Source organism: Dermacentor albipictus, chromosome 1 (assembly GCF_038994185.2).
Source record: "Dermacentor albipictus isolate Rhodes 1998 colony chromosome 1, USDA_Dalb.pri_finalv2, whole genome shotgun sequence".
In the NCBI taxonomy this organism is placed as follows: domain Eukaryota; kingdom Metazoa; phylum Arthropoda; class Arachnida; order Ixodida; family Ixodidae; genus Dermacentor; species Dermacentor albipictus.
In genome coordinates this window covers 215,206,815-215,226,983 of record NC_091821.1, presented here as the reverse complement: position 1 = coordinate 215,226,983, position 20,169 = coordinate 215,206,815, and the positions used below count along the sequence as shown (strand labels likewise).

Here is a 20,169-nt window from a genome sequence, read left to right as displayed (position 1 = left end):
CTAAATTTGACACCCACAGTGTAGCTGTACCACAGGCCACAGAAAGGACGCATCGAGGTAAGAGCACACTTTTTTTTTACAACCATCGAAGGCATAGGCTCAACAATCGCATCAAATGTATTATTGTCGACACCTCAAGCAACAACTCGAACTCTGATAAGGAATGTGCCGGTAAGACAGCATCTTCAATGACGGCGAAAGTGCGTGAACAGATAGCAGGTTGGTTGGCAAGAGGACACAGGAAAAGCTTGCCAGTACCACAGTCAACAGTGGCACCGCACTGCTGTAGGAAATCGAGGCCAAGAATTACATTGCGAGTGGCTTGAGCAAGCACTGCAAATTCGGCTTGATACACATTTTCAGAGAAATAAACGTTCGCGGTTCACACTCCAATAAGCCGGAGCAACTCTCCACTCACAGCACAAAATGCATTAGCGTAATCCCAGCGAAACATCACTTTACGGCCTAGTCGGATTTCAAAATCCAGGCTGATAAGAGACACTCGCTCCTGTGTCCACTAAGGCCAATGTAGCAACACTGACCACTAAAACACGAATCTTGTTATGACAAATGGTGACTGGCGGAGGCATAGGGGCATGTAGCTGATGATGACTGGCGACCTCACCTCCATTGGTCACACCGCCTAGTTTCCCAGTGGCGGTGACGTGAGACGTCGTCGTGGAGATGGAAACTGCGCTGGTGTGAAGGCAGCGGCGTCAAGCTCCGCACAGAAGTTGGTGAGTTGCTACGATAATTCGCCTGGTGGTTTGTCCTGCTATCGGAGTCAGAAGGCCAGCGTGTTCTGTCGCCATGCCGATTGCTACGCCGATAAAAAGTGCGCGGTCACTCATAGGACAGTGGTGAGGTGCGACAGTGATGGGGACAAAATCTGGCGACGTGACCGCGAATACCACATTGGAAGCAGATGGAGCGCTCACGGGACCCACTGAAATTGTCAGTAGCAGGATCACTGGCACAGCCGCCCCACTCTTGAGAAACTGCAGGTGGTCTGGGCGAGTAACCGTCTGGGAACTGATAACTGGGATGCGCGTTCATAGTAGGGTTTGGCACTCCTGAACGAGGAGCGAAGTTGTAGGCGTCTACGGAGGCGGTGGTGATGGACGTCTCACCGAAGTCACAGTGAGAAAAGGGCTCTTGAACTCGCGGAGTCGAAAGGGAAGCCGCCTCAGATAGGTCAAGCTCTTCGCGCACCACGTGCCGAATAACTGATGCAAGGTCGGATGGAGCTGGGACCACGTCAACACTGGCAACGTTAGTTACGTTGGCCAGGCGATCGAACTTCGGTGTGATACGCTGAGCTTTCAAGGCTTCAAATGTGCGGCGGTGCTGAATGACGTCACTTACGGAGTCCAGACTGTCTTTTCCGATGAGGAACTGGTACACGTCCTCGGTGATCCCTTTTAAAAGATTACCAAGTTCGTCCTCTTCTGTCCTCTGAGGGTCCAGGGCCTTGCACAACTTTAGCACTTCCTCGATGTACGTCGTGCAGGTTTCGCTGGGAACTTGGGCTCGCTGCATTAGGGTTTGCTCTGCACGCTTCTTCTTAGCTGCCGGATCTCCGGAGCACTTCCTGATTTCGTCTACAAACATTTCCCTTGTCATCATCCTTTCTTCGTGGTTTTCAAGCCACACAGACGCGGTTCCCTTAAGGAAGAAGGCAACATTGTTAAGCTGAGCGGTGGCATTCCAGCCATTGAACCGACTTGCTCGTTGGTAAAAGCTGAGCTATCCGTCCACGTCTTACCCGGCTTTTCCAGCAAACGTTCGTGGTTTGATGTAGGGCTGCCATGGCTAGCTGGAAGAAGGTGGTGGGTTGTCGCCGTCGGATGCCATCTCTGTCGGCGACTTCGGCGAAGCTCCATGGATTGCGCTTCTGCGGGCGGTTCGTCGTCATTCTTCGGGGACGCTGTTATTTTACCCAGCACCTCTACCAAAACTGTTACGATGGGGTGCGTTTACTGAAAGACTAATTGGTGAAAAGGGGCCATGCCGGCACCGAGCCGCTGCAAAGACAAGCGCACTTCGTTTTCCTTTTCTTTCGTCCTTGCTGCAGCTTTAGCGTAAAAATATAATAGGTTTATATGTCACTGTAAAAATGCAGATGATGGTGCAGTTTATGGCTTAATGGTTGTACTACCATGGGATCAAAACTGAATAATAATTAAAAAGAAATAATTAAAATTTGCTCACCTTAAGTGCCTTCAAATGCTGAGAGTCACTTTGTTTTCTGAAAGTTATTTAGTGGGTAAATCAATGGCCAGAAGCTGCATGCGATACATAGATTTAATAACCCAAGTCTTTCAAAAAATAAATAAATAAAAAATAAAGACATTGCTTTCACAGGGCACCTCACGTTCCCTGTTGGTGTTGACAAGCGAGCAACTGTCTGGTCAGCCAGCATCCGAATGATTTTGGCATCTCCATTCTCTAGAAATAAAATGAAAGTAAAGACATTCACATCCATAATACCTTCTCTGCCACATGAAAAAGTAACCTTGCAAGCTCCACTGACCATGATAACAAGCAATATCAAGAGCAGTGGCACCATTGAAAGCTTCCACACAGACATCAGCACCAGAGCTAATGAGGTAGCGAACAATGTTGACATGCCTGTTGAAAAAGAAAGAGGGAGGCATGCCTTCAGGATTGAAAAAAAAAAAGGAAGGTTTAAGGTAAAAAATAAAAATCATAGAACAATGAATACTACCCATGATATACAGCATGCATGAGCACTGTCCAGCCAGCTGAGTAGTCTTGCATTTCCAGATCAGCATTGTTTTTGACTAGAAGTGTGACAGCGTCCATACAGCCCAATATCGCTGCATGCATTAAGGGAGTGGTGCCCTTTTTTAGGTGGCACCAGTTGGCGCATGATGGATGTTCCTTCAAGATTCTCTTCAAATCCCTCAAGTTGCCTTGAAAAAATAAAGAAATAGAAGAAAACTGCTCAAGTAAACCATTAGGAAAATACAATTATCTGACCATGAATTATCGTTTAGAAATAGCAAAATTATGCACATGCAATGCACACATTTGAATATATATATATATATATATATATATATATATATATATATATATATATATATATATATATATATATATATATATAGTTTATAATTATGGGGTTTTGCGTGCCACAACCACTTTCTGATTATGAGGCAAGCCGTAGTGGAGGACTCCGGAAATTTTGACCAGCTGGGGTTCTTTAGCATGCCCTAAATCTAAGTACACGGGTATTTTCGCATTTCGCCCCCATCGAAATGCGGCCGCCGTGGCCGGGATAAAAGCAAAGTGTAAACGAAACAGTTAATAAAATGCTGTACAGTCGACTACCATTAGTTCGAAACTGACGGGCACGATGAAATTGATTGAGTTATCCGGCGGGTGGAATTAAACATGATGCAGAAAAATGCCAGAACACACCGCTGATTCATTTGGCAGTATTTGTTCGAGCTTAACGCACCTGCGAATCAAACGCACAACTTTCTGTGCCTGAAGTATACAACTAATGTAAAAATGACTTAAGGGTTCTAACCAAAGCACAAGTATAGAGCGCACCCGATTATTTAGAATGGCGGCCGGTTTCTTAAATTTAGCTTCGCCGCTATACAGATATGTTACGCGGCAAAGCATACAAATGGCGTGAAGGCAGCTTTGGTTTCGTATCCGATTGCACCGCGCAGACAATTTACGGCCTCATTTGCTTGGAAAACAAAAAGCATCCATTATAATTGGGTAAATACCGTAATCAGACATTGCGAGCTACTCTTATTGCTTTAAAATCTTCCTAAGGTAGGCCGAAAATAGGCGTTTTTGACGGGAGATAATGTACGTTCAACGCATTCACTGTCCCCTGAACTCTGCTAAGACAGACGCTGCCATTAAGAGGCCATTACTGGGGTCACCATATGGTTCAGGCATGTTGGAACTAACCGGAGAATTCCAATTTCAGGATCAGAGTAATGAATGTTTGGCCCCATAGAAATGCATGGGTGCCTGCCAGGACCTTCGGTCGGGAACTAATTAACTGAAAAATTAAACTAACCGGAGTCGAATTATGGAAGTCTACTGTGAAAACTAAATGTGATCTATACAGTTATGCTTGTTTTCGACCTATGAAAGATGCAGCCTCGTGCAATAATTATGTTTGTGTATTGCGCAGGTCACAACTTGAATATCATGCAATGCACTACACCGTTTTTCACAAGCTATGCCAAAATGCAAACACCAAATAAGCCGAATGCACAGTGTGAGAAGTCAGCACAGCCAGGTCACAAGGAAGAAGGCAATATATGACAGTTGTTGAAGGAAGAATGGTGATGAGAGGTGTATGGGCACAAAGAGGTATGACACATCCGAATACATTTAAGCGTTCTATAATCTTTGAGTCACAGTATCACATACCCATTCCAAAAATGGGCACGTACCCTGCAGTCCAAAAGTGTGGTAGTCCAAATAATAAGAAATTTATGAAAAAGAATCCATAGCATATCATCTGCTATTCTGTTTAGAGCTCTGTATGCTTTAGCGATACACATGAGCTGACATTACATGTACAGCTTTTAAGTCATGATTTACTGTTTTACTATGCATAACAGAGGTGCACTCACTGACAATACTTTGTTGGTCAAAATTTCATGCTATAAGTTGGAGCATATGATGGTATATAACCAGTTGCTGAAGAATTGGGCAGCCCAAATACAATTGATGCTCGTTACATTGCAGTTATAATCCAGCAAAAAAAGGTCCATCTTATATGTGAAGTACTTCCCATCCAAAATGAGGGCCATGGCACATATGTTGCAAAATGGCAGAACTCTGCATATACCCAAAGGTGATAAAAAAGAACAGCGAAAACAGCGAAATTAAAAATAAATAAATAAAACATAAATGGTTTGCACAATAATTGCACAACCACACAGCACGGCACTTTGCTGTTCACTTTTTCCCGAATGCTAGTCACCGACAAACGGCCGTTTTTCCGCACTAAAGCATATATACACCTGCACAATGGCAAGATTAACGGCCAGCTCCCCACTGTGCTGAGAATCCGGCTTGAGATGACACAAACATGAACTACCGTTTTCATACAAAACAGTGGCAGGTACAATAAACTGTCTTAATTGTATCTTTCATGACTGGCAGCTTGCGTTGTCGGTGTGAAAACTCTTAGCTGGGCTTGTTGCAGCATGCTGTTCTGGGAAGCTTTCTGCTAATTTGTTCATTCCTTAAGAAAAAGTGCATTTTTGCACATTCCGTGAGTGGCTGAAAATAGTTGCATGCAGTGGATTGCTGCATCAAAACGACAAGTTGGGCCAGTTGATTGGGATTCATAGTAGGGTTTGTTACAGCGCAACACAAGACAAGGACAAACGAAGGTACGATGAGACAGCGCCGTGTCGTCGTTTCATACCTTCTTTTGTCCTTGTCTTGTGTTGCGCTGTAACAAACCTTACTATGGACTGTTGCATGCATGCATCACTGCAGCAAGGTGTGTTGTATTTGCACCATCTAGACAAAATTTGCACGAAAATTTGTTTTTTGTACCCGATACTCTGTTATAGCCAGGTCTGTTAAAAGCAGGACTTGTTGCATTGATAATATAGGCAAACCAAACGAAGCGAAAAGAATCATCTGTTATATCTGAAAGTATGTCGTATGCGGATCTCTCATAACGGGCATTGATTGTATGTGAAAATGAAACAAGCCATTGGATATTAAATGCTATTACACTAAGAAATATTTGTGCTTTAAAGATACTTAAGAGCTAACATTATATGTATAAGTTTTATGTTGGATTTGGTAGATTACACAGAACAGAGGTGTGTTCACTGACACTACTTTGACAGTCAATATGCAGGGCTATACAAGTCAGTCTGCGGGAGCCTGGCTTGCGTGCCTATCAGGCAAGAAACCGATGACTGACTGATGACACATGCGGAACACTGGGGTGGTAGGTAAACAAAGCTTTGATTTGAAGTGACAACAAACTTGACTAGGTTGAAGGACCCTTCCATCCTCTTCCCACCTTTCAAATGAAATTTGAGGGGACGTGGCAGGTAAACAAAGCTTTGCTTTAAAATAACAATGAACTTAACTAGGTTGAATGGCCCTTCCATGCTCTTCCCACCTTTCCAATGAAATTTGAGCTCCTACACCCAATAGTGTGCAGTGTCCAAAAAAACATTTTAACTCAAGCATTCAGCGTATTTGGAGGATGCTTAAGCTTTGCCTTTCAGAGTGGAACGCGATAGCATTCAAAGATCCCCGACTGCTTCACATGCTTCCTGGCAACTGCAGCTTATGCAACTGTAATGTTTACTGGGAAACGCTGGCAGCAAACACTATGCACGAAGGCGAGCTTTCTGGTAGAAATGCAGCCTCTTGCATGGGCCACGAATGCGCGGAGGACAGCGCCATCTGGATGGTGCTGTTGGAAGGAACTGAGCCCAGCACACCACTTTATAAATGGTAGAAATGCTGCAAAAGGGGCTTATGTTTGAGTTTTCATGTAAGAAAATTATGTTCTCTCGTATATTCAAATTACATTACAACGCTATCATGTCTGTAGGTTGTGTGTAAGCCATACTTTACGATTTCTTTGAAGCATTTTACTTTCAGAAATTAAATTAGTTCAGTAATGTCTTTGTGCTACATGGAGAGCCTACGTGGTTGGGTATGCATGGTTCAGAATGATTTTCGCTAAAAGATGTTCGACACTGAGTGTGTGACGCAGGACGCCAACACCGGATTTTCTGCGGGGGGAGGGGGGCCTTAACGCTGTTGTGTTAAAAGCTGTGTTCACAGCACATACTGCACATATTTATATACAGTCTGCTATAAACAGGCAGCCATGAAATGTGTGATAATGTGCCATATTTGGCACGTTGTGAAAATAATTTGTACGCTGCTGTTACTTTGGCAGTACTACTACCATTACAAAGAAACATCGGCTCAATGTGAAGGCGAAATGAAAAAAGAAATTGCCTGTTTTTCAAGCACAGTATAATGTAGAGTGAAAGTATAATGCAAATGACTTCTTACATTTATGCATATTCACACACACACATGCAATCAGGTAAAAACTACTAATTGCATTATGTACATGAAAACCTCATAATCCCGCATGTTACTTTCCCTATATTTTTTTGTTTTTGTGCTTTGTATGTGGGTGCAGATATTTTTTGCCTGTTTATTAGAATGTAGGTTATTATTAATTTAGGATGTAGGTTATGCACATGATACTTTTTTAATGTAAAGCTTGGCTCCTTAATGTAGGATGCCCTGCAGGCATATTGCAACTTGCATGACAGATGAGTAACTTACCCTCTGCAATAGCTTTGAAGATATCAGTTATGGTTGGGTTGTACTCTGTAAGAAGTGAAGAAGATAAACTAGTCAAACAGCTCATGCACCTAGTGTTTCATTAGACATGTTGTAGGATAACTAGAAAATACATTGCAGTTCACTTATAGTTATACCAGGCTTAGCACTAGACATTTTATATTACTAAGTTGTGTGTCTAAAATCAATCATTCAAAACATAATATTGCCCTGTAGTAGTGACAGTGAAGAAGGCAGCAAAACTGTGATTGACGAAACTAGCGTTTTATTGGGCGAACCTGAGCCCTCATAAACAGGCTGCACTCAAATAACGATAGCAGCGAACACAGTCGGCGACTGGTGAAAATCTGATCTGTCGGTCAAGCGCGTCGGCTTCTATACATGAGTCATTGAATGTTCCAGAGTAATCGCTGGTGCCTGCGAGTCTTCCAGAAAGTTCTACATAATTAGCGCCACACATGCAATCAGATTACACAAGCTTCGGGGACAACAGACAGCAGATAGAACCATCGATAACATTAGAGAAACTTCCGATACAAGTGGGCGCATCTCACGCTGAGCAATAACATTTGTTAGATGGTGAAAAGTGGCCACCCAAAAAACATCAACAAGTACATGTGTCAATGCCCCCCTCTCAAAAGGCATTGTCCCGATGCTACAAACATAACAGGACAGCGAAAAGCAAAAGGACTTATTAAACAAAAGTAACAAAAAAAGAAAAAAACCCAAAAAACAACAAAGAGACAAAGCCCAAAGCAACACAGTCTAAAAAACGAAAGTCCAAAGTTCTTTAATCTGGTAGAATGGCTTAAAGTTGCACAACTTAAGACTATTTCAGGTCGTGAGCGGCACCGCTGTGACAGTGAAATGCCCTCTGGCATGACCTCAAAGTCGAGTGCGCCAATGCGTCAGATGATCTTGTAGGGTTTGGAACAGCAGCGTAAAATCTTCTCACTAATGCCATCTTCGACTGGTCGTTTCTGAGCGCTCTGGAGCGCTCTTGCGAGCGGCGTTGTCTTCGGCTGGTTGAAAGAGGGTGCCCGCCCTGCGTTCGGCTGGTTCTTCTCGATTGCTCTCCTCCACCTTCGAGCGCTCTGAGGCGCTCCGAGCCCTGTCGTGGGAGCAGTCGTCGAAATTGAAACGTCATCGCAGAGCCGCGTTGCTGCTGTTGGCGACGGCCCACCGTAACCTAGGCAACCTAGGCCACTGCAACGAACGCTCGTCCCGCCGGCGCGTCCGCCGGTTTTCCCGGCAGCGCCGGGAGCTTTCGATAAGCGAAACATCGGACGTTGGTAGTAGTCACGTGGTTTAGCATCTGCCATTGCCTCCTCCGAGAGCGTGTCGCACGTTTGGCTTGCGCGCTCGTCCTCTACCTCTGAGCTCGGGGAACGCCGGATCTGCCCGACTCTGCTTCGGGGGATGGAAGCGACCAGCCGAAGATAGCATAAGTCCTCATCGTCATATCGGGGTTGTATTCCACATATCCTCATCGAAGATTATAGCGCCGGCTGTAGGTCCTCTGCTGATTCTTGATGTGCAGGCGGGTGAGCTGTCAGGCTTCTTCGGTGTGCTGCAGATAGGCAGCGACGTCGAGATTCTCTTCGTCGGTGATGTGAGGCAGCATGGCGTCGAGAGTAGCCATCTGGTTCCTTCCGTAAACCAGCTTGAATGGCGTCATTTGAGTTGTTTCTTGCACTGTTGTGTTATAAGTGAAGGTTACGTATGGCAGAACCGCACCCCACAAAATGTGCTCGACGTCGATATACATTGCTAGCATGTTCGCGAGGGTCTCGTTCAGGTGCTCCGTAAGACCATTCGTCTGCAGGTGGTAGGCGGGCGGTAATCAGGGGCACGCCATACATCTGTCTTCCTTTGGTAGTGGCGCGTGGCAGCAGAGGGGCGAGGTAGTGGCGGCGGTGGCAGACAGAATTGTGGCGTTACAGGGCCCTGGCTCGGGTGCAGAGGGGTACCTTGACAGCGGGCGAAGGCGGCGTATGTAAGTCATCACTTCCGGTACGGGAGCGGTGATTCGGGCTGCACTTCGGAAACACACAGTGACCATCGAAGCTCGTCCTTGACGATTCCAGTGACCAAGGACACCCGAGGTTGCGATGAAGATAACATGTTGCACAGTTTTTCGTGCGCAATGGCCCTGATGGTTTCTTGGAGGTCACTGGAGCCGTGCTTGGATTGCGCATTGCGGCGTGAGCACTTGGCCTATATTGCCTATTGCGCATTTCCAGAGTTTTTTGAATCATTGTTGCCTTTGTCAAGAACTCAGCTATGATCTTCGGTGGGTTGCAGATCAGTCCAGCGAAAAGTTCTTGCTTTACGCCTCGCATCAAGAAGTGGACTTTTTTCTTCTTGGACATTTTCGGGTCGCGTGCTGGAAAAGACTGGTCATCTCTTTCGTGAAGATGGTGATAGTCTCATTGGGTAGTTGCCCTCAAGTTTTGAGCACAACTCCAGCCCTTTCTTTTTAGACAACACTCGTGAAGGTCCTTAGAAAGTTACTGCAGAATAGGTCCCTCGTTGTAAGGGTGGACCCAGTTCTCGAACCAAGTCCTTGCAGCATCTTCCAAGAAGAAGTACACATGGCGTATCTTATCCTCAGAGATCCAGTTGTTGAAGGTTGAAATCTTTTTGAAAGTTTCGATCCAGGTTTCCAGATCCTCTGACAATGCTCCACACAAGGTAGGGGGCTGCCCGGGTTGTTGAAGCACGATGGGGGACGCTGGGGCTGCCATTGTGGTTGTTGAACTAGCCACGGTCTTCTTGGTCATATGAGGCAGAAGTCCATGCTCCAGGTGCAGTCTTTGCAGTCTGTGGCTAGCTCGCTGGTCTTGGGCGACGTTGGTGCTGTCTTCGGGGTTCGGGCTTCATTCGCGGCTTTCTGGGGGCGTTCAGTACATGAACGCACTAGCACCTCCACCAGAGGTCATGTAGTAGTGACGGTGAAGAAGGCAGCAAAACTGTGATTGATGAAACTAGCGTTTTATTGGGTGAACCTGTGCCCTTAAAAACAGGCTACACTTAAACAACAATGATAGCGGCGAACACAGTCGGTGATCAGCGAAAATCTGATCTGCTGGTCAAGCGCGACGCCTTTTGTACATGAGTCATCGAATGTTCCAGAGTAATCACTAGTGCCTGCATGTCTTCCAGACAGTTCTACATAATTCATGTCGCACATGCAATCAGATTACACAAGCTTCGGTGACAACAGAGAGCAAACAGAACTATCAATAACATTCGAGAAACTTCTGACACATGCGGGTACTTCCTGCGCCGAGCGATAACATTTGTTAGACGGTGAAAAGTGTAACCCGAAAAACATACACAAGTACACGTGTCAATATACAAAAGGTTATAAGAAACAGATTTTTCGATTCATTATTGTATTTATTGTAGGTCTTTTATAATTATTGAAAGCAAATACATAGATTTTAACGCACAGGCTCATCTTCGCTCTAATTGTGCAACTGAGTTTCAGTTTATCGTTGTCATCTTTTTGCACTGTTAAAACTTGCAATACACTGTGCCAACTTGCCAAAACAGAACTCCTGAATCTAGACATCTATATATACTACCAAGGTCACAAGTTTAGGGAATGCTCACTATTATAGCAAGTGTATGGAGTGCAGTGCACTTGTACTTGATGTTGGATTGACGTTGATGTTACAGTGCACAATACCACAGTTCTATGTTGTCACAGTGCAAGAACCAGTTCTACACAAGTTCTTAGTACTCCTGCAGTTACCACTTTGAAAGTGCAGCCATTGTGCAAGCACTTCGGTGTGGATGGCATGGCAATGCACTTGTTTAATTTCACACAAACAGAAGTGTTACAATTTTCTTTAACAAATGAAAAGTCAGTTTAGACCTCAGAAGGTCTGCAGGAAGCACTTGTGGTCATATGTGTTTAATCACTTCTGGCAGCATGGGGTAAATTAGTTTTATTTGGGTAACGTTTGTATGTGTTGCACTATTTCCAATGAAAAACGTCCATCTCCAAACCTTACTCAATCACAGAGATAAAAAAAATCCAGTCATAGCTGATGACAAGGCTTATACATTGCTGTATTTGTTCACTTGATTTTGGCGTAAGAAAAGGTGCACAAGCAAAATGTGAACTTCCTTCTTTCTTTTTTATTTTTGTGGCTGGGACCACCTTTGACTTTGAATTTGTTTCACAGAGTGTGAACTTGTGTACAGTGCAGTTATGAAATAGTGCAGATCATCATCATCATTATCAGCCTCGTTATGCCCACTGCAGGACAAAGGCTTCTCCAACTACCCTGGTCATGTACTAATTGTGGCCACGTTGTCCCTGCAAACTTCTTAATGTCATCCGCCCACCTAACTTTTGCTTCCTTTCTCTTGGAATCCAGTCCGTAACCCTTAATGACCATCGGTTATCTTCCCTCCTCATTACATGACCTGCCCATGCCCATTTATTTTTCTTGATTTCAACTGAGATGTCATTAACTCGCATTTGTTCCCTCGCCCAATCTGCTCTTTTCTTATCCCTTAACGTTACACCCATCATTCTTCTTTCCATAGCTCTCTGCGTCGTCCTCAATTTAAGTAGAACCCTTTTCGTAAGCCTCCGGGTTTCTGCCCCGTAGGTGAGTGCTGGTAAGACACAGCTGTTATACACTTGTCTCTTGAGGGATAATGGCAACCTGCTGCTCGTGATCTGAGAATGCCTGCCAAATGCACCCCAGCCCATTCTTATTCTTCTGATTATTTCAGTCTCATGATCCGGATCCGCGGTCACTACCTGCCCTAAGTAGATGTATTCCCTTACCACTTCCAGTGCCTCGCTACCTATTGTAAATTGCTGTTCTCTTCCGAGACTGTTAAACATTACTTTAGTTTTCTGCAGATTAATTTTTAGACCCACTCTTCTGCTTTGCCTCTCCAGGTCAGTGAGCATGCATTGCAATTGGTCCCCTGAGTTACTAAGCAAGGCAATATCATCACCGAATTGCAAGTTACTAAGGTATTCTCCATTAACTTTTATCCCCAATTCTTCCCAATCCAGGTCTCTGAATACCTTCTGTAAATATGCTGTGAATAGCATTGGAGAGATCGTATCTCCCTGCCTGATGCCTTCCTTTATTGGGATTTTGCTGCATTCTTTATGGAGGACTACAGTGGCTCTGGAGCCGCTATAGATATATTTCAGTATTTTTACATATGGCTCGTCTACACCCTGATTTCGTAATTCCTCCATTACCGCTGAGGTTTCGACTGAATCAAACGCTTTCTCATAATCAATGAAAGCTATATATAGGGGTTGGTTATATTCCGCACATTTCTCTATCACCTGATTGATAGTGTGAATATGGTCTATTGTTGAGTAGCCTTTACGGAATCCTGCCTGGTCCTTTGCTTGACAGAAGTCTAAGGTGTTCCTGATTCTATTTGCGATTACCTTAGTAAATACTTTGTAGGCAATGGACAGTAAGCTGATCGGTCTATAATTCTTCAAGTCTTTGGCGTCCCCTTTCTTATGGATTAGGATTATGTTAGTGTTCTTCCAAGATTCCGGTACGCTCGAGGTCATGAGGCATTGTGTATACAGGGTGGACAGTTTTTCTAGAACAATCTGCCCACCATCCTTCAACAAATTTGTTGTTACATGATCCTCCCCAGCTGCCTTCCCCTTTTTCATAGCTCCCAAGGCTTTCTTTACTTCTTCCGGCGTTACTTGTGGGATTTCAAATTCCTCTAGACTATTCTCTCTGCCATTATCGTCGTGGGTGCCACTGGTACTGTATAAATCTCTATAGAACTCCTCAGCCACTTGAACTATCTCATGCATATTAGTAATGATATTGCCGGCTTTGTCTCTTAGCGCATGCATCTGATTCTTGCCTATTCCTAGTTTCTTCTTCACCGCTTTTAGGCTTCCTGCGTTCCTGAGAGCATGTTCAATTCTATACATATTATACTTCCTTATGTCAGCTGTCTTATGCTTGTTGATTAACTTGGAAAGCTCTGCCAGTTCTATTCTAGCTGTAGGGTTAGAGGCTTTCATACATTGGCGTTTCTTTATCAGATCTTTCGTCTCCTGCGATAGCTTACTGGTATCCTGTCTAACGGAGTTATCACCGACTTCCGTTGCACACTCATTAATGATGCCCATAAGAGTGTCGTTCATTGCTTCAAGGTCCTCTTCCGGAGTTAAAGCCGGATACCTGTTCTGTAGCTTGATCCGGAATTCCTCTATTTTCCTTCTTACCGCTAACTCATTGATTGGCTTCTTATGCACCAGTTTCTTCCGTTCCCTTCTTGGCTAGGCTAATTCGAGTTCTTACCATCCTATGGTCACTGCAGCGCACCTTTCCGAGCACGTCCACATCTTGTGTGATGCCAGAGTTCGCACAGAGTATAAAGTTTATGTCATTTGTAGTCTTGCCATTCCGGCTCCTCCATGTCCACTTTCGTCTATCCCGCTTGTGGAAGAAGGTATGAAGGTTCTGCACTACTTCATATTTCAGTGAAATAGTGCAGAAAGTGTGTCCAAGTGAGCTAGACTGTGTTTGACGACAGCAATTGAGCACTTGCATATCTAGTTGGCAAAGACATTACCTCGATGTCTTAAAAGGTGAGAGTCATGGCATGCGATATTGTGAGTGCATGTTCACCAACAGAAATAATTATTTTGTTAGAGAAACCAAACAGGAAAATATATTTGCTAAAGCCTCTGGTTAACATCTGGTTAACATCTCTGCCTTTCACCTCTTGTTTTCCTTCCTTAGACTAACCAAGTTTACATGAAAATCCATAAAAGCTTTTTAGACAATCGAGTAACACATACTGATTACATTAAATTTAACTTCATTGTTTACACAAGTAATCATGTGACTTGTTTTGCAGAAACACTGGTGGAGTTTGCACAAAGTTGTACTACCTTGGTTTGACATCAGTTGTGTCATGCTTCGAAGGTATTCAGCTACCTCCATGTTTGAACATGCAGTGGCGACATCCAAGGCAGTTTTGCCATAGAAATCCTGCTGGTTTGGGTCAGCACCATGGTCTTTCAGCATCTGTGCTACACGAAGGTGACCACCACTTGCAGCCAGCATGAGAGGAGTTGTGCCTGTGATATCCATGCAGCAGCCTATCATTATTATGGTACCAGCACTAAGCAATGGGCAGCCATATGCTGTGACCTCATGTTTTTGGACCGGTACAGAATTCAACAGCCAAGCTGCTTTTCATTTAGCAGTAATGGCAGCCAATGGGCAACAGATCTATTGCACGAGTTGTAGGGTAAACCTTCTAACAACTTGACAGCTGTAGGGCTTCAATATGCAACTGTATGAAAAAAAAACAATTAACTCGGGCAGAGGCAGAAATATTTTAAAAGTTTTAATACTAGTGGTACAGGTATCAAAATACAAGTAAGTCTGATTAAAATTAGTTTCATTTTCATATTATTCACTGACAGTTCAGCAAAATAAATCTACAACATTAACCAATGCAACTCCCTTTAAAGATAAGCTAGATTGATATGATATTCATCTAAAACTCTATAGGCCGGTTTCAGTTAAGATCAGCCAATTATGTCCAGTTGACATTTTAAGTTATGTGAAAAAAATAATACGGTTTTTGTGGCAGCAAAAGCAAATGTGAGCTTATTTTCTCAACAAAAAATTCTTTTATCCGGAAAAAAATCCCAATATTTATTATCCCTCAGGTCAACATCCGTGAACTGCAATTCATCGGCACTTCTCCAAATTATTTCAGGAATAGTTTTCACACTGTAACTGAAATATCTTTTCTTAATGATATTAGCTGAAAGTTCTCCTGGTCAGAATAAATATAATCTTGTTGAGAGCTTCAGATGTAGAAAAAAAAAATAAACATAGCACAAACTTCAGTTTGGCTCACATTTCTACCTATACTTCTACATCAAATGACTAACCCAGGGTGCTAAAATTTTTTGCACACCTCAAGCAAACTATTTCCTGAATTGATGCCAAAGTATATAATTCCAGTCATTTTCTTTCATGTAGAAAATGGGCACCAAATGTGCTAAGTTTGTAATTAAATGGAAATTTCAAAAAGTTATACATAAAGAAACACTATTTTTTTAGAAATGCTCCCAGTGACTCGAAGGCATGTGCCCTATCAATTCATGAAATAGTATTTTGCTTTTTACTGCAGGTGTACGTGATACAGTGGAACAACTACGACCATTTTAGCGTAATTTCAGTTGTGAGTGGTAGTGTGCTTTCTAGTTTCCTTAGCTGTTCGAAATTAATGGCTCTGGCATAAAGTGAATATCATGCCCTTTCACTGGAAAAAGCCTGGTAAACAGTACCTTCAATAATTGAGCAGTGGTAATATGCAATATTAACATAAAAAGGGTCTTTGCATAGATACATTTAATGCGTTTCAGTGTCGCTGTATCCTTGTCTTTGCCTTTGCCACAGTACACCAGAACAGCTGGTCTACTCTAAGTGTGGAAACAAAAGACATGCTTTTATTCTATTTTTTGGTTGTTTGCTCATGAGGAGGAAAAATTCAGCTGATTCACACTAGGCTATTTAATTATTTGGCTGCCAAATTTTCCCTTCATGGAGAAGCTCAGAAATATCATCCTTGAAAGAACAAATCGTTACAGAGAGTGATGAAGTAGTTTTCTTTAAAAAAGTTCAGCATTTTTATCTGTGCATTTATCGTTCTTCCCACCTTCCCCCGAACCTGTATGTCCCGTTGCGACTACTCGGCCACATTTTTATTTATTTTATTTAACAATGTCCTTACAGGCCTCGTATGAGGCATTGGGTAAGGGGGGCGTTACAATAAGATTAACATGTCACAACTATAACTATTATAGTTATAGTTGTTACAACCACAACTATTAACATGTCACAATAAGATTAACATTAATATGTCACAACTGAATGCCATTTACAGGGCGAAATGAGTGCCAGGCATCTTGCGTTTCTTTTCTGAATTCTTTCAGGCTTTCTTCAGGAAAATACATTACCTTAACATTTGGTAGTTTATTACCGAGTCTTTCCACAAGGTATGTGCAGTTCTGATTACAGATGTTTCTGGACGTCGGAGGTTGTTACAGGTTGCATGGCGCTTGATGACACCACAAACTCCGTCACATGCATTCTTGTTATATCCCATCACAGAGGACAGCTGTTTTGTAGATGCGAAGTTGCTGTGTCAAAGTTCATGCGATAAAGCTGTCTGCATGCAATGATATCCAGCTTTATTGACGGTCTTTTGAGCTGAGACACGTGAGCTGAAAAAAGTGCAAGGCAGAAAGTAAACGATGAGGCACTCTGTATTGCAGCCTATCTTCTATATGTCATCAAAGGGAAGGGTACTGTTGTGTTCGTCTGTGCCACGTAACTGCGCAAGCAACTACACATGACAAAGAAAAATGAACACAACAGGATTCGAACCGGGCTGCGGTGGTATAAACTTTGTGAGGTGAGACACTGAATGAGCACAGTGCTGGGGTCGTGCGTGCATTATTTATTTCAAAGCGCTGGTTAAAAGCCGGATGTGAGATAGCATAAATGCCCAATGTGTGATGGTTTCATTTAGTATTTGGAAGCTATTGTGAGGTCTCGGTGCAGATGTTACTTAAGTCAGTATCAGCCTGTTGTTGCTGCGAAAGGTAAGAATCCTCACTAAAGGTTAGAATTATGAAAGGGAAAAATTGTCATCCACCCAAATGTAGCACGAAGCTACAAAGGTCTCAGAAAGGTTAGAATTTCCTGTGCTTCTAGTTGCCGATTAATTCACCCTCACACTGCAATCTGCTAGCCTCCTGGTTAGCTCAGAAGGTAGAGCAACTACCTCTGAAAGGAATTGGTCCCGGGTTCGAATTCCGGACCAGGACAAATTTTTCCTCAACTGTGAAGTCTTCTTTCCGAGAAACTCGTATGGGTTTCCTTTATAGCTTTGTACTGTATTCGGGTGGGTGACAATTTTTCCCCTTTCATGATACTTCCTCCACCTTGCGGTATTCCGCAGTACTGATATGCCATAAAGGCTAGAATATTTTTTAAGCAGCCATGGAAGCCATAATGCATACTACCACTCAGAAATAAAATTACGGGCTATGAGTCGCATTTGTTTCTCTCTATCATAGACAGTTGTAGCAAAAAGTGAAATACTGTTTGATGAATTGATAGGGTGTATGCCTTAGTCTCATGGGAGGCATTTTGCAGAAAATAAAAGTGGATTTTATTTTGTAAAAAATTTTCAAAATTTCTATTAATCACAAACATGGTACATTCCGAGCCCATTTTGTACATGAAAGAAAATGACTGGAAGGATAAACTTTGGCATCAATTAAGACAATAGTTCACTTGAGGTGTGCAAAAAATTTCAACCCTCTAGATTTGTCATTTGGCATAAAAGGGTAGAAATGTGTGCCAAACTGAAGTTTGTGCTATGTTTGAAATTTTTTCATTCTACATCTGAGGCTCCCAACAACATTATATTTATTCTGGCCAGGAGAACTTTCAGTTACATAATTCAGAAAAAAATATTTTGATTACAGTGCGAAAACTACTCCTGGGGGGATATTCTGTAAGAGTCCACCTAGTGGACTGTCCATGCTGCTGATTGGATGCAGCTGTACGAGGGAGGAGGAGATGAGCGGCCCCAGCCAATTAGCAGCGGTTGAAATGGACAATCCACTAGGTGGACTCCTAAGAATACCACCCCTGCAATAATGTGGACAAGTGCCAATAAATTGCAGTTCGTAGATGGTGGCCTGAGGCATAATAAATACTGTGATTTTTTTCCTGGTAAAATAATTACTTTGTCAAGAAACTAAGCTTGGGTTCACTTTTGCTGCCACGAAAGCTATGTTATAATTTTTTTTTCACGTAATTTAAAAATGTCAACTGGTTGGCTGAACTTAACTAAAATCAGCTTATAGTAAACATTTTCTGTGTGACAATATATGACCTTGTTGCTTAAGAAATTGCCACAGAAGGTATCGCTGATACTCCTCAATTCGAAGTGCCTGCACCAAAATGGACGAATTGATGTAATTGTAACATGACCTCCCTCTCCTTGCCACTCCTGTGAATGAATCAGTGCTGACATCACATGAGAGGTACTGTAGTCCAAAACAGTGACACCACTTCGACTTTCCATTTTCATTTTCTTGCTTACAGAAGCCCTGTTCTTGCATTTTAAGAAAAGTTTGCACCCTTTCAGGTTTATCTTGTCCCCAAACAATAATCATCATCTATCCTGCATGCCTTTCCTTTCTGTAATGCTGTGTACTCAAGAAGATTGAAAGAAGAAAAAAAATTTTCTTTTCACTTTCTTCAGCAGAATAAAAAAATGGGAGAGAAATGCTCAAAATCTTTGGCACAAATTTAAATTTGTTTCAACCAGTTCCCTTACAAACAGCTCCCTTACATTAATGCAAGCCATTGAAACGTAATGATGAAAGGAAAGGTAAAAAAATAAATAATTGGACGACGCTTAAGCTTCGCTTTTAAGAGTGGAACGCAATAGCATTTAACGATCCCTGACTGCTTCTCACGCTTCCTGGCAACTGCAGCGTATGTAACCATAATGCCTACCAGGAAACACTTGTGGCGAACGCTATGCACGAAGGCAGGCTTTCTGGTTGAAATGCGGCCTCTTGCATAAGCTGCAATGCCGCGGAGGCGAGCGCCATCTGGAAGTGTTTCAAGGAAGCGGGCACGCCGCTCCGTGGACTCAGATATTTATGCGCCGGCGTGCGCAAATGGCCGACGCCGCCTCCGGTCTATGCATTGTATAAACACTGGAAAAGGGGTTTGTTTGAGTTTTCGTGGCACAGAATCATGTTTTCTCATACATTCAAATCACAATTTGAGAGCTACCATGTCTGTAGGTTGTATGTAAGTCGTAGTTTACGATTTTCCCATGTATTTTAGCTTGAGAAATTCAATTAGTTCAATGAACTCCTTGTGCCACATGAACGGCCTGGGTATGTGTGGTTCGAAAATATTTTGCCAGGACGACGCCCGACGCCAACACGGGACGTCGGTGCCGGATTTCCTGTGACACGAGCTCCTTAATGCTATTGTGTTAAAAATGATAATACGGCTTTTCTACATGGTGTGGCTTGCTCACACAGTAGGAAAAGTCAAGAATCTAGATTTGATAATTTTTTTACTGCTAACAGCAATTATGAGCTAGGAAATGGGCCGACCATCTCTATCTGCTTGCAGGAATTTCGAACGATTCTCATAAAACTAAAAATTGTGCGTTGGTGTGGCAAATCGAGCCATTGCTTATGCGACTTCAAGCCAAGCCCTCTAACCATTACCCAACGCCGACCTTCAACTGTGATGAACCGTTTTAGGGAGGATTTTTTAGGGAGTTATAAGCTAGAAAAATGGGCTAAACGGGTGTGTCAGTTCAACAGATTACCTAGGCTGCTCAAAACAATGCGAAGTAGGTAGAAAAGGCTCTAGCAAAGTGAGTGTGATGCCACGAGACGAGTAAAAATAAGCTTCACACCGGCTCTTGCTATCAGTGCAGTATGAGACCATGAAAAAAGAGGGCGGTTGCTACTGGACAATAGGATATAAGCAGAGTCATAGCCGGGCTTTAAGCATAACTGTTGTTTGCAGTACTAGAGTTAAGGGACTCAGAATCTCAGGAATTCGGCAGCTTTCTTATTAAGAGCAGTCCATAACACCATAATGTACTGTTCTGACCAGGACGAGGCTCTGCATGTGCAATGATTGTGTGTGGCCTATTGGCGCAAGAAATTATTGGTGACAAAACGCCCCATCTGTA

General features: G+C 43.1%; 1 protein-coding gene across 5 annotated transcripts in view; it reads right to left on the bottom strand.

The window, feature by feature from the left end:
- The window catches only part of LOC139054185 (ankyrin repeat and SAM domain-containing protein 6-like), a 31,826-nt gene that overhangs the window by 10,012 nt on the left and 1,645 nt on the right, over positions 1-20,169 (bottom strand). For all 5 annotated transcript variants that reach the window (XM_070530856.1, XM_070530857.1, XM_070530859.1 and 2 more), the window contains exons 4-9: positions 14,291-14,479; positions 7,351-7,395; positions 2,729-2,936; positions 2,534-2,631; positions 2,370-2,448; positions 2,212-2,248 (exon numbers count right to left, since the gene is read on the bottom strand). In XM_070530856.1, coding sequence (XP_070386957.1) covers positions 2,212-2,248; positions 2,370-2,448; positions 2,534-2,631; positions 2,729-2,936; positions 7,351-7,395; positions 14,291-14,479 — 656 coding nt within the window. The remainder of the gene's footprint in view (positions 1-2,211; positions 2,249-2,369; positions 2,449-2,533; positions 2,632-2,728; positions 2,937-7,350; positions 7,396-14,290; positions 14,480-20,169) is intronic.